The sequence below is a fragment of the Siniperca chuatsi genome, linkage group LG9, assembly GCF_020085105.1.
Source record: "Siniperca chuatsi isolate FFG_IHB_CAS linkage group LG9, ASM2008510v1, whole genome shotgun sequence".
Classification (NCBI taxonomy): Eukaryota; Metazoa; Chordata; class Actinopteri; order Centrarchiformes; family Sinipercidae; genus Siniperca; species Siniperca chuatsi.
The window spans coordinates 6452153-6471038 of record NC_058050.1 but is presented as its reverse complement, the minus strand read 5'-3'; the positions used below and the strand labels follow the sequence as shown (position 1 = coordinate 6471038).

General features: G+C 38.9%; 1 protein-coding gene across 3 annotated transcripts in view; it reads left to right on the top strand.

The window, feature by feature from the left end:
* Positions 1 to 1434: 1434 nt before the first annotated feature.
* The window catches only part of ntrk1 (neurotrophic tyrosine kinase, receptor, type 1), a 39855-nt gene continuing 22403 nt past the window's right edge, over positions 1435 to 18886 (top strand). For 2 of the 3 annotated variants that reach the window (XM_044207787.1, XM_044207786.1), the window contains exons 1-7: positions 1435 to 1896; positions 7195 to 7269; positions 8720 to 8791; positions 12173 to 12241; positions 13936 to 14090; positions 15047 to 15189; positions 16524 to 16662. In XM_044207787.1, coding sequence (XP_044063722.1) covers positions 1700 to 1896; positions 7195 to 7269; positions 8720 to 8791; positions 12173 to 12241; positions 13936 to 14090; positions 15047 to 15189; positions 16524 to 16662 — 850 coding nt within the window. In that variant the 5' untranslated portion in view covers positions 1435 to 1699. The remainder of the gene's footprint in view (positions 1897 to 7194; positions 7270 to 8719; positions 8792 to 12172; positions 12242 to 13935; positions 14091 to 15046; positions 15190 to 16523; positions 16663 to 18886) is intronic. The other variant, XM_044207788.1, reaches the window with a different exon arrangement.

Genomic DNA, 18886 nt, shown 5'->3' with positions numbered 1-18886 from the left:
TGATGCATTTCAAAATCTGGTGTCATCATGTTTGGGCGTCCATTTAAGGATTTGTTATTGCAAAGATGTACAGACTGATGTTGTATCTAGCACAGAGCCTGGGGGTCATTGACCAGACACGCCACTAGTCTTCATGCATGGACATTGACCATCCATGTGTACACATCCAGATGACGGGGATAAAAGCAGAGTTTTTCTTGTTCTTCACACACTCTTGGTACATTCTGATCTGTCCACACATGTGTGAATAAAATCAGCCTGAACTAAGACTCAACATTGTTGCCTGATTGAATTCAACTTCTTTGGACCCGTGGCTGAAGAAATCTTCCTTTTACGGTCCCTCAAGGGACTCAAGGGTCTACCAGATGTTAACATCTGTGACATATCCGCCCCTTACAATTCCTGAACCAAATCAGCAACTTTTTCAACTGAGTGAACCATGACTCTGCAACTGTGTTGTCTTTACAGAAGCTAAAGACACCCGATTTAGCATTGTACTTCTATTACATTGTCTTTTTTATTCCTCACATTCTTCTTCCTTATATATATTTGGGTGTGTTACGCTAGTAGCGGCTAATGTAGCCTTGAGGTGCTAGTCTCAAACAGAGAGCAGGCTACAGAGGCCTAATTTCATGTCTATAGAAGATTTCTCCATTTGAAAATCCAAGTTCTGACACTAGCACACTGTGTTTGTGCAGCTATGTGTATCAAGAGATAATGCTGAAGTTCTACAACAAAGTATTGGAGAGTACCTATCAGTCAATATACCATTTCAAATGAGTGAAAGTGGATTGCCTATTGAGCTTTTCAAGATCACATTGAGTGAAATGCAAATTGTATGCAAGCCATATAAGGCTTACAACACTGAATATGTTCCAATGATGAAAAACAATAAACTCAGAGATCTGTAGTCCTTTTGCTTCCATTTCCTATTATTAAATCCTGCTGGGAGTTCACACTGTTGAAAAACAGCTTATTGCAGATAGCTTGTCTCCCCACCCCGCCCCACTTTACCACAGCCATTAAATTTATCACTGACCTCTTCAGTCTCAACAATCACAAACCTTCCAACAATCAATTCTCCCAGGACAGAGAGATCCATCCATCCATACAGCAGGATGTTGCAGTTGTGTTAGTGCGAGTGTAAGAGCGCTACTGCATGCATCCAGGCACCCAAGAGCCCTGACTTCTTGGCTCTGCTTGCACTTCGAGCTGCTGGTGGGACAGCAGACCTCTCACCCGGGGGGGAGCAGATGAGTTCTCCATCAACATATCCCATCTCCTCCTCTCGTCACCATCAACACACACCCTTCACCCCAACCCCTCCCTCTTCCCCCTCTCGTTTTCCGAGGTGTCTGGTGACTCTGGCCCCAGTTATCTTGCCCCTCCCTTCATCATGGAGGAAAGGAAGAGAGAGGGAGAAAGAGAGAGGCTGCAGCCCACCACCACCATGTCCCCAGAGGCCCCTTGCTTGCCTGCCTGCCTGCCTGCCCCTCCTGCTGCTCAGTACAGCTGTGGCTCAGTACCAGACCCTGACCAGCTGGGATCTCAACCCTGCCAGAGAGCCACGTGAAGAGCCACTGTGTGTGAAAGCTCCTCGCCTCTCTTCGCTGACTCTTCTTCATTTGGTGAACCACATAGACACTAACTCTAGCTACAGCTGCGAAACCTCTGGTACTGAGAAGATCCTCTTTTGAGCATGGCAGTGGCAATCCAGGCCCTGGCACTTCTCCTGCCCGTGGCGCTTGCCCTGCTCAGCCTGGCACCGGTGCCCACCTTTGGAGGCTGCCCATCGGCTTGTCGGTGCTCTTTCGCCATGCTGCAGTGCCTGGAGCCCGATGGTATCACCAGCATCCCGGCGCTGGCACTGCAAGAGAGCGAGAACGTGACGGAGATGTGAGTATGATGTGACACCTGCTCTGCATGTAGCTCTAAATGAGCATGAGTGTTTCGGATGCACTCACTTGCCTTGATGTTGGTGGTTTTCCAAACTTGATTTTCGCTGTTTGTGTTCAGCTTATCACCCTGGGTTAGCACTGAATTAGTTTGGAGTGGCTCAATGGCAGAGTTTTGATTTTAATTGGGCCATTTGCAACTGGTTTCATATCTGATCTGGAGTTTCAGTTTAGGAAAATATTTGCTGAGCATTTAGCATTTTGTCCAGTTGTTTGGGAGAATCTGTTAATATAGTCTAGGTGTCAAAATCTAGTAATCATAGAAATTACTCTACAAACATTGGTAAGGTTTTCTTATGAGTGATACAGAAGCAGAAGTATCTGATGGACGAAGATAGAGCTGTTACATTGAGTATCATTCAAGGTTGTGCAACAAAGTTGCTTTCCATTGCTTTGACTAAGAACAAGTGCTTCTCTGCATGCTAATGTTTTTTGTTAAGTTGGAGTGCAGATATGTCTATGTTTATTTCTCATTATTTGTTACATTCATTTGTGACACTATTCATTTTGGTCTGTTTTCATAACATGAAGAGAGTTTGTTCTCAGCGGAGGTCTGACGCTAGCACCGTGTGTTTGTCCAGTTATATTTAGCAGGAGACAATGATGATGTCTCACCAGAATACTACAGCAAAGGATTGGAGAGTATCTGCCTTGAGTCCCTCAAGATCACAAGTGTGTGTGTGTGAGTGAAATGCTAATTATCTGCAAGGCTGTGTTTATTGCTCATTATTTGATAGCCAGATTCTGCTCTGTTTTCATACCATGTAGAGAGTTTGTTCTTAGTGTTAGCCAAATCCAGATGATTTAAAGTAAATCTACTGCTATTTGAAATGCATTAGCATGGCAGTAATTTAGTCACTTTGGTCAATGGAAGTCAATTATGTATTGCTGCTCACAGTAACTGGCATAGAGTGACGGGAACTGATGTCCTATCATCCAGTGAGCCTCAAAGTGTGGCCTCAGGGTTTTCAAAGGATCTCAGCACTATCAATTCTTGTAGTATTGTGGAAAGCTCACCGAGAAAACCTCACAAATCCAGTTTTCATGTTTTTTAATGTTATGAAAATTTATCTGGTCACATGTTGCTTGAGTTCAAGATCTGACACCTATTTTATTAAAAGAAATTCAAAATACAGTACATAACAAAACTATAGTTGCCACTGAGATGGAACTGTGTCCTGAAATATTGTATCTTTGTATATTGTATCTGGTAATACAATGTTAGTTCAATAAACTCTGTGACTTTAGTTTGAATTGTCTTTCTGCTGTCTGCTGTGGTGCTATTTTTGGTTTCAACAAAATGCACTTTAAAATCACATTCAACTATTTAAAACATAATTTACAATAATTTTAGTTTAAAGCCCCTGAAAACTTTGTTTTTAAATCTTACCTTTTCTCCAAAATAGTACCTATTCATAACAAAATAAGTGCTTATCAACATTATGTTTTGGAAAAAAGCATCTTTAAGTGTCACTTATTTAGAGCTGAACACTCGAAAATTCAGCTTCATCAGGACTGTGTGGTTTGATCAGGTTTGAGTCCTGAAATTTTGGGAAAAAAATGTTTGTTTAAATCTGGAGATACAAAGTTATCATCAAAGCACAGTTCCACTCCAAACTCTATTGCTAATGGCAATTGTGGCAAAGATGAAGCACTTTTGAGGCAGACTTTTTACCTGCTCCCACTGTAATAAACCAGTAAGCTTTTTGCACGTGTAAGATATATAAGAACAAGATACATGTGCACTATGTTCTGAAGGTTGACAATTCATTACTTCATGTACAGGTAACATGCTTTATTCATGGTGGAGACCCACATGCTGTAATCTGAGATACACGTGGCTGAAAAAAGTATTTTTCAATTTTTGAGGAATTCCATTTCTGATGAACGATCCGCTGACATGTGTGTGCCACTGAGATTGTTCTGGCCTAATTTATGTTCCTTCTCTCTAGTTCAACTGGTGCTCAATAGATAAAATAGAAAAGATGGCTGATGATGTTCACTTGATGTGGTGGTTTGGAGGCTAGTTTGATGTATATAGTCCTTTACAAACATACATGTCACACTTTTGATTATCACATAGTTATGGACAGGCAGTCCCTGGGGGAATGTGTTTGAATAAAACCCATCTAAGTTATTTCTCAGACGAACTGAGACTTCTCACTCAGCGACAGCACTTCTGCAGCAGATGACTGTTATTTAACACTGGCTTTTTGAAACTTTGCATGGAAAGAAAAGTAGAAACTGACCACCTGTGACTTAAAGAGGGCTTCTGTATTATTATGCACCATCAGCTCCAACATGGAAAATTAAATGTCACTCTCTGCACCACCACGCTGTTCTCTCTTTGTTCCTGTCCCCTAATCTGAGAAATTAGCACTTGTTAAGAATGAACTACATTTGTGAAACATTATTTCAGTGAAGCAAGTCAATTTACTGCCGCTTTCGGCCTCTCTTCACCTACTCCCCCCCCCTTCCTCAGAGGTATTTCCTTGTACCTGCAGCTAAACATGTTTCGTAGAGCTCTGGGTGAGGCTTGACATTCTCTCTGAACTGTTCAATCAATAAGTGAGCAGGCCTTTCTCTGCTTCTGTGCTTCTGTTTACCGCGGTGCTCTACATGCCAGCAAACAACAACACTTCGTATTGGCAGAGCAAGGGAATACAGCCGATACGCAGAACAAACAAGGGGCCATTAACTGTGGAAAAAGGGGCCGAGATTCATCATACGCTGAGTTATAAATTCAATTTTGTGAATTGCCAGTCAATGCCCCCACCCGGGAACAATAGATGATATACAACCCACTTGGCTCAATCCAATAAGTAAGGGCGATGGGTGATCCTGGGCCCACCTGCTCTGTAATCACATTATTGCTATGTGGGTCAATCAGACATGAATAAAAAGGTTTGTGTGTTGCAGCTGACAAACAGAGAAGTGGAAGGTTGAAACAATGCTGAAAGTGGCTGTCATCAACTAGAAATTACTGCACGTATTTTTTGGCATATGCACTACACACTATAATACCATGGAAAAAAATCTATATTCAATTCATTGGTATATACTGTGTGACATCTATCTATCTATTCCACTTTGTTCTACACTACATTTCAGAGGGAAATACTTCACTTTTTACTCTGCTACATTTGTTTCACAGCTTTCAAGTTACTTGTTACTTTGCAGCTAACAGTAAGAGTTTAGACAGAAAACCTTTATTCTGGTTAAGTGATAATCATTACTGTAAAATTCTCTGTAACCAGAAATGGCAGCATAGGAGCAACAGCTGATGTTTTTTCCAGGGAGCAGGACCCACAGAAACCATTAAAAATGCTGTAGTCTTAATCTGTCACATGACTCACTAGAATCCATTTCGACAATGTTGTAGGAGTGCAGTGCACTGCACTACTTTAGAAGCTCTAAAGTACAGAAAGTCCATTTATTTATTTGGTTTTGGCTTTTGTTGTTTGTTTTGGGGTGGTTGCTATTTTTTTGTTTTGTTTCTTAGTTTTTCATATGGTCTTTTTTTGTGTCTGTTTGTTTCGGCGTGGTTGTTATTTGTTTGTTTTGTTTCTTAGTTTTTCATATGGTCTTTTTTGTGTCTGTTTTTTAAGGTTTTAAGGTTTTGATTTACTACAACTGATCTTTTATCTCTGTAACCTGCGCATCATTAGTGGCCGCCGCCTACGGACTACAGATGAAAATGAGCTTTTAGCTATATCTGGTACATGTATTATGCATTGTCCTGCTAAATAAACAATAAAATAATAAAACATGTTAGGGTGTGTTTACTTGTTTTGTTCATTTATAAAATTGTTCTGCAAAAATATAATTTTGCCTTCACGTTCGATTCCAAGTACTCCATGCTCATTTTTATTTGCCTTTAAAATAGTTTGTTTTTAGGTGAATTTGCTGCACATAAACATTTCATATCTATTTTTCCAATTGTCTTCCATTGTAGCCACCTCAAGGCTGAAAATTAGTTATTTTTACCATTTCTTTTTATTATGACTGTTTAGTTTATTTTAGGTGGGAAGAAAGGCTTACCAAGGATGTTATAATGTGTTCAAGAGAGGGCTGAAGACATTCACATAGATAAAATCCTTCATTACTTGAATCAGGTCAACCAAGCATCCTCCTGAACTAAATGGACAACATTAATATATAGTTCAGGAGGGGGTGTAATGAGAGGTGGAGGAGTGCAGAGAATAGGGTGGACAGTTTGCTCCAGCGAGAGCCTTGGAAAGTCTGATCAAGCCATCTATTCAAAAATCTAATGAAAAGAGCTGGCTGTCCTTGTGTTGAGTGCTGAATTGATCTACAGCTCACTAGTTATTCTGACGTAGACTGGAAAAGAATTTCCCATCAGCCTCGTCTACCTGGAGTTTCTTAAGGCGTTATATTTTTTTCCACATGAGCAGTAGATTAAGTTGTTATATGAGCTTTGCGGTTTTGGGGTCCCTGGACATCTTGGCTGCTTTTGTTATCTGTTGTTAGTTTGTTCAGTAGATGTCAGGGAGGTCAGACACATGTCCTGTTTATTCTAACCCAAACCGTGATCTTTTCTGAAACCTAACCAAACTGCGACCTGAAATGTTTCTCAGCAAGCTTTATTTGAAAGTCTAACCAGATGTTGCAAATGTATTATTGCTAACCTGGACGGTAAATAAAATGTGGTGCAGGCACCAAAGATACTTCCAACTGAAATACATAAGTTTGAAAGTCGTGCTGTGTGTCACGAAAAAAAAATGGAAAATTCGTGTCCATGTACATGAATCCGTTAGATTAAATTTTGTGACTATTTCATGAACTGCCATGAGATTGTGTTGGACTCTAACGCAATTCAGCCTCTTCTGTTGCTTTCCGTGTTTAGTGTGGATTGTCATCGTCAATAGGCTGGCATGTCTATGATCTACTTTGACAAAAAATGGAGAACTTATTTGTGGTCTTGTATTGGCTTTTAAAAAATGTCAAATCTGTATTTTCTGCCCCTGTCATCTGTCCAATTAATGCTAAATGATAAACACAAATGATGATAAACTCCTCTCCTACATTCTTTTGTATGTCATACATTCACTTGTTTTTGTAATTTTCAAGTGTTTTGTGTCTTTTTCGTCTGTTTTCATTGAGCACGAGCTCAACTGAACATCTGCACAACAAAAGGCTGAAGGTCACAACAAAAATGTTTTACCTTGCAACTCTCTCTTTCTCTCTCTCGCTCTCTCTCTCCTTTTTTATTAACCAGTTACATAGAAAACCAAGCAGGCCTGGAGAACATAACAGAAATTGATCTTGTTAACTACAGAGAGCTGAAGAACCTGTAAGTAATGCTTTTCTCACAACTTGGACAACTTACTGCACGACGAAGACAAATGTTAAACAGCTTATGCTTCCAGATGGCAGGCTAACATATTGTTATATTGTTGTACTGCACTGTACAGGGTACTATTTGTTTTTTCCATATAACTGACCGTTCAATAAGACCTTACTGTTGCTACGCCTGTCAAGCTTCCCGCCCTCGCACATGTGCGCTTCACAATAACGTGGCAGATTTAGCAGTTAAAGCTCTTAATATTTTTAGACAGAGGTAGACAAAAGCAGGTTACTCATTTCAAGCGAGCAGCTGTCAGATTTGACATTTGAAACGACAAATTTCACTGTCAGATTTTATTAGCTTTAGCTAACTACTTAATTAAGCTAATGTTAGCTTGATGAGTTGGTGTCTCTGGCTGTTTCCATGTTTAAAGCGGCAGTTAATGGCTAATGATCATGCTAAAAGACTAAGGCTAAAGCTGCATGTCCCGGGCAACTGCAGCAGTTAAATTAATTGTTTAATCAATCCAATCCACACTTTTGCTCTTGTATATTTGGTTTTTTGAAAGGCTAAAAAAAAACGACTCTCCAAACTCTTGCTCATAAATGCTCATACTACAGCCCTGTATGCACACTTATTTGTATGAAAAAAATTTCATCATGAAACATTAAAAGGCCTTCTCCAAACTGTTTCCACAAAGTTGGAAGCACACTACTGTCCAAAATATAATTGTACACTGTTGAAATTAGATCTATTTCTAAATAGATCTAAATAGAACTAAGGGGCCTTGACCAATCCATGAAAAACAGCACAACACATTAAGTCCACAAAAGTGTATAGGGTGTCCACATACTATTGGCCACCATCTGAAAAAGTATCTGACGGTAGTTGGATTAGAAATCTCTCCCGACCTGAGTAGAGGAATCAAGTTTGTCAGAGACAGATAAAAATCTGTTATACTCATGTCTAAAAAATGTACGTTTAGATAGAGCTGAAACATTTAGTCAATGAATCGATTAGTTGATCGACAGAATTAATCAGCAAAAATTAAAAAAGTTTCCCCTCTGGGATCAATAAAGTATTTCAGATTCTGATTGAATAATAGATTCATCATTTTTTAAGGACATATGCCAAAACCCACTGGTTTTACAATAGTGAATTGAAGATATTTGAGTTTTGGACTGTTAGTTGCACAAAACATGCAATGTGAATATATCATAGCTTGGGGAGGGGCATTATTAACTGTTTTCCAACACTTTACAGACCAAACAATTTATTGATTATTTGAAAAAATTATTCTCAGGTTTATCGATAATAACAATAATGCAACCCCTGCTTTTATCTATCTCACACCAACTCACACAAGTTTCAGTATTTCTGAGTTTGAAAGCTTTATTTCTATCAAAAAAACCCATTTTGTTTTGATGTTTACTATGCTTTCTCTCCCCTTCTACAGCACGGTCACATCATGTAAGCTGAGGCTCATCTCTGCCAATGCCTTCCAACACAACCCCAAGCTCCAGTATGTGTAAGTGTCCTCGTCGATACAAAAGGATTATTTTACCCTTTGTCATGTTTTGACCTGTGTGTGGTACAGCCTATTTGTCGCTGTCAGTCAGTGCTCAGCCAGCCCTTTAATATTGCACATGTCACCTGAAGTGAGAGCTACATTTCTCAAAATCACAGTGAGTCAGTCGCTTGTTCAAAAAGCTGTATTACTCATCCACAGATGTTTTAAACTTGTGAGCTCATTTACGATACTGAAACCACAAATTGTATTCATTAGAAGTCATCTTCCTAGATGGATATTATGTATATAGTTGTTAAAAATGTAACATTCAAACATCCAGTTGTTTGTGACATAGGAGCCCATAATAAACACAAACAAGTTTAGACAAATTAGTATTTTTCAGTATTGGTTCCAGTTTCTCTAATATGAGTATTTGCTGCATTTCTCAGTCTACATATTTATATACTGAATATATGTGGTTTTGGACTGTTGGTCAGACAAAACAGGCAATTTGAAGATATCACCTTGGGCTCTGGGAAATTGTGATGACCATTTTTTACTATATATGTATATATATATCAATCGATAGTGAAAATAATCTTAGGACGCAGCCCCTTAGTCAATTAATTCTGCTGTCACTGACAAAACTATTTGCTTGGACCATACAAACTGTTGGTGTGTGATGATAGTAAAAATCTATTCAATAGTAACCACCTCAACAATCATCTAGAAAAAAAAATAGCAAGCAGCCTTCTCATTTATTTTTCAGTTTTTTAAAAGTTGAATCATATCAGTTCTTTCAATCTTAACATCTCCGAACAGCTTGGCCTTACAATCCATGTCCAGCAACAAATAATACTATGTAGTCTTCAACTGGAACCACTAAATCTGTCTATTCATTAGCAGCTGACCCTTATCGCTACCATCTTGTCCTCATCGTTTTACTGAGCTTATGTGACATGTCTGATGTTGTTTATCTAAAGGACAGGCGGGTTTCGAGGACCAGAGATGGGGGGTGGTGGTGAGGTAGGCGGGGTGAGCTCGAGAAATTGGAGAAGACATCCACCAGTCACCTTTTACTCGCTCACTTTGGCGGATTATCGACAACTGATGCATAATAAATACACTCCACTAAGGGTCCATTATCACCTAATCAATATTTCACTGTGGAGGAAGAGGGTGGGCTGGGGTTGGGTGTAGTATAGGGGCTTCTGTGTGACAGATGTATTTCTGAGATTAAGAGGTACAGACTATAACCAAGCTAAGCAGGGGACATGGAGGCTACGTCAGCTTGGACCACTTTCCTTTCTCTCCTTATGCTCTTGTCTTCATCCACAATCCTTCTGGAACTCAATCATCTTTTACAAAATTAATATAAAAAATAAATGAATGGCCAAAAGAAAATGAGCTGCTATTCCTGGCTCTGCTCTTCCACTGTGGGCCTGGGGAGGAATCGAGCTGGTAATGGATAAGCCCCAATGGTTAACCCATCTGACATGAACTTTTGAGGGCAAGGAAAACAAATAATTGAACCCATGGCCCTGCCAGAGTGAATATGTATTGGCTTCCATGTGCACACTCCCCAGTGTGGCTTTTTGTCATCTTCTGAGGGAGGTTTATTTACAGCCTGGTTCCTTGGCTGTCTGAGGATCATTTGAGAGCCATTGTGATGATATTTTAGTGGCCTGAGAGGATTGACAAAAAGATATTTTGCATTCATCTAGCACAGGATTATTATGATAGCCTGACATACCCAATATTAGATGTAGGATTACGTTGTTCACAATATTTGTATTTAAATATGTACTTTGACCTAAATGCTAATGTCAGCATGCTAACATGCTCACAATGACAATGCTAACATGCTGATGTTAAGCAGGTATAATATTTACCATGTTACCATGCTAATATTTGCTAATTAGCACAAAACACAAAGTACAGCTGAGGCTGATGGGAATGGCATTCGTTTTGCAGATATTTGGTCATCAACCAAACCAAAAGTAGTGCACAAATTGAAATTCGGACCTGATTATGGTGCTAGAAGAAAATTCAGAGGATCACCAAAGTAATTACAATTTATCTTGAGGGCGGCATGAATGTGTGTTGTGCCAAGTTTGATGGCAATCCATCCAGTAGTTGATGAAAAATTTCACATAAAACCACACGTCAACCTAATAGTGTCGCTAGAGAAAATGTTAGGGGATCACCAAAGTGATTAGGATTCATCCTCTGGGAACCATGAATGATTTTTGTGCCAATCCATCAAGTAGATACTGAGGTAATTCACACAATAAGTGAAAACTGACCTGTTGGAGGCATTAGAGGAAAAGTCATAAAGTCATGAGGAATTTAATGGCAATCCACCAAATAGTTGTCAAGATATTTTACTGAAAGCCAAAAATGTCAATCTGCTCGTGGTGCTAGTGGAAAAGTCAGAGATCACCAAAGTCAGTAGGACTCATCCTCCGGTGACCATGAATGGCGATTCAACATTTCTTGACAATCCAACCAATATTTTTTGAGATATTTCAGTCTGGACCAAAGTGGTGGAGGGATCAACCGACCAATTGACATTGCCATCACTAGAGCCCTGCAGCTAGCATGGCTAAAAACTCTAAATGGTTTTACTAGTACACTGTACAGCAATAGCAAATTTTATATGATAAATAGCAAGCTTTTTCCCCCAAATGCAATTCTGTGGAATATTTCAGTCTGTGTACCTGAGCAGCATCCTTCCTCTGAGAAGTGTTTGTGACTCTGGACTAATCACCTAATGTACTCAACACTAAGCAAACACTGAGAGGTGTGCTGGAGGTTTTTGTGAATGTAGCTCCTGGCTGGTGTGAAATATTTGCCAAGGTAATTGATCAGAACCCATTTGGATGCATTAACGTTTTCCACTGAGAGTAATTCAAAGCAGGTAAGCATTGCTGTGAAAGTGAGCAATCAAATCACAGCGTGACTCCACTGCAGAACAGGACTAGATTACAACAATGAAAAAGAACATTTTTACTTTAGTTTTTCTTTAATTTAGGGTGAGACTAGTTAATTTTTGTCTGAAAGATTTATAGTCTTTCTCAAACAAACATTTGTGCAGATGACATGATTGCAAAACTAATTTCAAATACACTGTTAGCGTATTGACTACAGTATATGTACAGATCTCATTATCTGTTCAGGTGGTTCTTTCTTCTCATGCTAACTATAAAGCTATTTAAAAAACTACTATTCATGCCACTAGAAAAGTAAAATATAGGCAAAGCAGAAGTACCACACGTAGAAGCTTTCCTGAACTAGGTACAACATAGGTTGAATTTCTGTTGTGTTACATACTGTGTAGTGATAGAACAGCAAAACAAATATTTATAATATCATGTGTCTTTTGTCTTTGTTTCATAGGAACCTGGCATCAAACTCTCTTGAACACATCTCCTGGAGGGTGTTTCATTTTCTACCACTGCTCAACCTGTGAGTCCCTTTAAATTCGTAATGAGGACACTCTCATTCATTCAAATAAGTTTAAATTCCCGGGAGGTCAAGATGGCTGTACAGGAGGAAATAATCTTACTGATTGGGTTGCACATCAAGAGAAGAAGCCAAAGAAAAAACAACAACAATTCACAATAGACCAAGATCACCTTAATCTTCAACTTCCTGTGCCCAGTTCACTCATTCAGTGGCATAATATCCATTCATTTAGCAGCCTGGGTCTTGGTTCAAAGTTGCTGGTTTGCTAAGCTGGACCCATCATTAGTTTGCCATAAATTTGGCAATTGGTAATTTTACTTCTAATGTGTGTGGATGGCTCACATTATGAAAATGAATGTTCTATTGAAGTATACATTTTTTTAATTGAGGTACAGCATCTTAAATTCTGTGTGATTTGCATTTTTTAGTTATTAATGGTTAAAGGGGCTGTGCTAGTTCAATATTAATATATTATTCTGAGATAAGAGAGATAGAGAGAGAGTGGGGTATTGCAGTCAAGGGAGGTTCTTGCTTTTTTAAAAATCGAAACATCAGGTTCAGCTCCCCCTCCTCACCCAAATAATGTTCGTACTGTCCGTAAGTCAAAAGTTAGCCAAGTGACAAACTTGAGTAAGTAGATCCGCAGCTTGTAGACTCCTTAGATAACACAGACATTATTGCAATACAACACACGGACGTTAAGGACAAACCGCTTTATAGATACCTATGATTAGAGTTAAAGTTTGTTTGTTGTCAGGTTGGTTGGAGTCAGCAAGCTGCAGAGAGACCTTTCTCAATTGAAATGGCAAAGCAGCAATTCTGGTCAAAAGCATGCATTTCAAAGTCCTTCTGTGGCTGAGCCAACTGACTTCATGCTGACTCCCCAAACACATGAATGGCACGAAAGTAATTTACAAATACGGCTCTTCAAGACTTTTAGTGGACCCAGTGGCTCAAATTGTGATAGTACAGAGAGTAAATCTGGACTTTTTGTGAAGCTCAGATAAAATTATTGATTGTTTTACAGTTGTTTCTTTTGCAATTATATATATCATATGTGTATGGTCAGGCCTAATATCAAAACTAGATCACAGTCTGACTGAATTGAACATTTTTAAGTTGGCAAACAGAATTTGACAATCACCAAATACTGCTGTTGCTACAACTTTATTCACCAAGGGCAACTGTATTTTTCAGCTCTGAAACAAGACAAACTGCAGAGAAAAAGAGGCTTTTGTGCTGTCAGCTAGCATTATTATGTGCACCTACTTTAAAATACAAAGATGGCAGGTAAAAATACAAAAGATGCTAAGTAAAAATAAAAATATCTTAAAGGTTAATCTCTATATGAGGAGGCCTTTCGGTGTTCTTGTGGGCTTAAAGCTTTGTGCTATATTTCTAATAATATAAATTGGGGTTAGTGGTTTTGAAAGGAAACTGTGAAAGTATATTCTGTCCTAACTAAAAAGCTCATAATGAGTTCAGCCAATACTGTTTAACCTATTACACAAAGAGAGTATGTCTGTGATAAATAAACTCATTCATTAGTTTCTCCATGGAAATCTGATTTATAATGTTTGATGGTTGAAGCTCTTGTCTTTCTTGTGCTTTCCTGTCAGAGAAATTAAATTACAAGGAATTAAAAAGTGAATTTGTAGCCAGTAGAGCTGATTTTAATCCCTTTTTCTCTTCAGGGTATTGAGGGACAACCCTCTTGTTTGCTCCTGTGACCTCCACTGGCTCCAGCAGTGGCAGCGTTATGAACGTGGTGACCTGGACAACCAAATGTTGTCTTGTTTCTCCAATGATCAGGAAGTACCCCTCAACTCTTTGGTGATAGATAACTGCAGTGAGTTTGGCTTTCATTTTGATATCTGAACTTCATTTTTCACTGTATTGTGATATTTTATACTGCTGTTAGTTGTTGCATGCATGTTTACTGTATGATGTGCAAAATGTTCAAAAGATGATTAAATCCCACATAAATACATTTAAAGTCCCCCTCCACTCCAAAATGTCTTTTGCTTATTGTTATTTCACTTTAATGTTCGACCTTCACTGTGCAGAATGATGTATGTGTTTGACACTAGAAGGTAGAAAGTTTCTCTGTGCTCATCTTAAATCTGAGTTTAACAAGTGGATGTACCAGCGTGATTTTGTGAAACCACAACTAGTTTGGAGGCCAGCTATGGTCCAAAATGCAACTTACACAAGCATGAAGCCTCCAGGTCACATACACTGAGCATGGACTTTTAAGTGAAGTAGGAGGCATTTTGTGGCTTGTAGTTAAACTTCTGAAATGAGAAATATTTACATATTCATAGATTTTGGATTTTTAAATGAGGAAGAAGTAGGAGATATAATCTTAAGAATAAAAAAAACAAATCACATATTATTCTTCAAAGCAGAGTATTTTCTACATCCTAAAACATGTCTGGAGGGGATCTGTAAATATTTTATTGTAAAGTTCATGATATTTTTAATCTTTATGATAAGTCTTCCTCTCATGAGTTGTAATGAATATTTGAAATGACGCAGCTTCTTTCAGTTGGTTTGAAAAGGAAAAAACATTTGTCGTTTCTTTTTCTGCAAATTAATGCCTTCAACAAGCAGGTGCAGTGAAATGCTGGGAAGAAATTGGCTCAGAATTGTTGCTTCAATCACATACAGTAGGAACATCTTGTTGCCAGGAAACATATGAAAGAGTTTTTGGCCCAGTGCTGTTTCTCTGAACAGCTCTACACTTCACATTAGCAACCTGTACTGATTGCTATGTGCTCACGCTGTCTCCTTTGCTGATCTTAGGTCTGCCTGAGGTGACTATTGTCTCTTTCCAAAACAAGATTCAAGAAGGAGGCAACCTCAAATTTGAGTGCCATGTGACAGGAAGGCCCACTCCCAATGTGAGATGGCGAACTGATGAGCTCTACTCTCACTTCTTTACTGAGGTAGTGAAGAATGTTCAGTATATGTTTATGTGTATATGTCATACAGATATTAACAACATAACATGTTACGTACGCCGTACAGATTCTAACACCCCTTGAAGCAAATTTGGGAGTTGTGATATTGGGCTATATAAATAAAATTAACTTTACTAGTCAAATCCAGCTTCAACTAACTATTTTTTCCAAACTCAGGACTATTACTATGTTTCTCTCACCTGGAAAAAAAGCATCCACACCTCCATGTCCTAAATATTTCAGTGTTATTAAAGGATTCTTCTGGTGATTGTCTATATTTTTCTTATTGTCAACAAATTGCCAAATTGTATTGACAACAAATCCATTAAAAAGACCAAAACCAACAATAAATTGATTCTACCAACAAGTATTGTCTGTGTAGCCAAAGCCTGATATATCTTATTATATTAGCTCCATTGTTGTCCAAAAACAATGATATGAACACATCAATAACCCACACACACATGCACTGGGTGACATTTTCCTTCATTATGATGAAAATGGTCACTGTAATTTATTTTTATTACATTGTATTATATCGTACATACCTATCAACCTCTAAATCCACTTTGGTACTTAAACTTATTTTAGCTTTTATACTTGATATCCACTTGTACTTAAATTATCTTACCTGTATTATAGTGTATTATATTTTGATTTGCTTAGTACTTCTATTCCTTCTATTCTCAAGTGTGCATTGACGTGATAGTGAGCAGCTGGAACAAAAGAGTTTCCCCTCTGGGATCAATAAAGTATTTCTGATTCTGATTCTGATTGAGCCAATCCCACATACACAGTCCTGCTACCATAAATACTCAGAGCACCAATACTGCAGCTGAAAATAGTCCCCAACAAATGTTCTATTTACTACTGTTTGAGTAATGTTTGGCTGTTTTAGGAAATTATTTATATCCGTGACCTGTTTTATAAAGATTTATACTTTCTCTCACTGGCTTTTAACTGTGTCTGACTGTTGTTGCTTGGGGCTATATTTGCTTGAGGCCACATGTCTGTAGGACCTGGTTGTCTGTGTGTAGATTTTCTAAAAGTTAAGATTTTATTTTATTTTAATTAACTGTTTCCTTTATTTTCTGCTCTTCTTACTGTGCATGTAAAGCTCTTTAGCGCAACTGTGCTGTGCTTAAAGCCGTGTAAATAAAGTTCATTTGGGTTCTGTAATCTATTGATCTACAGTATAGTAAATTGGATCCCATTTTATTCCTCTAACCTGTCTATACCTCTATGTGATCCATATGTAGTTGTGGCCTGGATGCATTAATCTCCTCTTCTGCTCTTTGTGTGAACTTTCGCTGCTTTAGGAGAGAATCTGGGGCTCCACATTAGAGCTGGTCCTTTACCTCACCAACGTTTCCTCCAATGACAACCTGCACAACCTAACTTGTGAGGCCGAGAACCAAGCTGGGCCCAGGGAGGAGATGGTGCAATTGGACATTGAGTGTAAGTGCCTGCAAAATAAAACCACACTCTTGAAAGCTCACAGACTCAATATGAGTCGTCGGGCTTAATGGAGGTTAGGGCGAAAGCACACTGGGGCCATTTTTCTAGTGCAGGCAGGGTGGACAGCCAGAGAAAAGAAAACTGCACTGCACTGATTTCTTCTAAATGCCCCCTCTACAAATACAAGTATGTACCCACCATGCTTCTAATGGAGCTCTTTGTCATCTGCCACTCACTCTGGCGACTGGTGAGAAGTGTTAAAATAATATGAGTGAAGTGCAGCAGGTATGGCTTACCATTTAATGCAGGGATACAATGAGAGGACAAAAGAGAGTGAAGTTGCCTTGCTCTTAAAGAACTCCTTCACCTCATATACAGTATTTCTAAGTTACAGTTGCAGCTTGACCCAGGAGGTTTACTGTTGTTTTCTCCTTTCAGATGCATTAGTGCATCTGGAAGTTGATGAACACTGAGGAATGACAGCACCCAGCGGTCCCACAGAAAACAGAGTCAGATACATTAGTGATACATTACTGAAAAAATACTGCCCAAACAATATCATATATCACCAACTCAGTGACACTCATTAGAAAATAAAGCCAAAAAAAGCGGGGGCGCCAATCAGCTGAAGCCAAATGCACAAGCATCAAGGGACAGATAATGAACATCAGGAAAATGGGGCTGATAACCCGTGCTAAGATCTGATTTGAGCCTGTGCTAATGGACTTTTCCCTCCTACTCCGGAAAACCGCTTCATCCGCAGTGATTGGCAGTCTGTAAATGCGTTAGTGCAGCTAATCTATCAACATCAGCCCCCCTGGTGGACGGACACTCGTTAACCGCTAGCCCTTTAATTACTCTTAATTACCTCCCAGAACAGTGGGTGTTTACTGCTGAATGTCTCTCTGTGCTATTGATTCATGGTACTCGTGTGGCTTCCCTTTCATAAAAGAGCTTTTCAAAATCATGTTTTTTGCAGTCATTTTTTAACTTAAGTCAAAAGGTGAATTCAGTGCGTAAGTTTTATCAGTATCCATCAACACAAAAGTTACTATTTTGTATGCAAAGGTTCCAGTGAACTGTGAATCTGCCTGGACTGATGCCAGGAATCATTTTGTGTATTTGCCACATTTTTTTCAAAATGTTCATTGTCTAATTCTGCAATGAGGTCTGAGAACTGCCAAGCTCATTAAACATAATTCTAGCCTTCCTTTTATCCCCTGCAGTTAAATAGCTTGTGTAACGTTAGTAGAGGTCGCTAATGGATGATTAATTAAATGTGATAAACAGTGCTAATCTTCACTCAGTGTAACAGACTTCAGTGAGCCCTGGGTAAATAGACAAATGCCTCAGTATCCCCTTAGCACAGCACTTTCTGAGGCTGGGTCATGGGTTAAGAGCAGCAGAATGAGGGGTCTCTGCACTTGAGAGTCGTGTTTGATCTAAACGAAGCCATTTCCTGTAACTTTGTGTCCAGCAGAGCTTCCAGGTAGCTTTTGTGGTCAGGGGCACAACGACAACCAGGATTCATTATTCATAGCAGGTCAGCACAGGTTTCAGCACAGTTGGAGAACATTGATTCATGGAAACTCAGAGGGAACCTATGGGGCACTTCACCGACCGTTGACTATGCTATACATGATCAATGTGCACATTCAGCATACAATCATAGCATATAGGCTTGTGCATTTAAATGAGCATCTATGTAGTCATTATTTGACTTAATAATAATAATAATAATAAAACTTTATTTATAGAGCACTTATCAAAACAAAGTACAAAGTGCTTCACAACAAGAAAAATAAAATACCACAGTGAATGACGAAATATAAAGAAATAAAACACATAAAATACACAAAAGCAATAAAGTAAACAGTAAAATAAACAGCCAAAATCAGGATATGCTTTCAGATAAAAATGTGTTTTGAGACGAGACTTAAATGAAGACACTGACTCAGACAACCTAATTTCTTCGGGCAAGTTGTTCCAGAGCCTCGGGGCCCTGATAGCAAAAGCTCTGTCCCCCTTAGTTTTCATCCTGGACTCAGGAACAGACAGGAGACCCCTGCCCGAAGATCTCAAACTACGTGAAGGTTCATAAGGGATTACAAGGTCTAAAATATAGTCTGGAGCCAGGCCATGAAGAGCCATAAAATCAATCCTAAAACCAATTATTGTCAATTACCAGTGTTGGAAAGTAACAAAGTACATGTACTCAAGTACT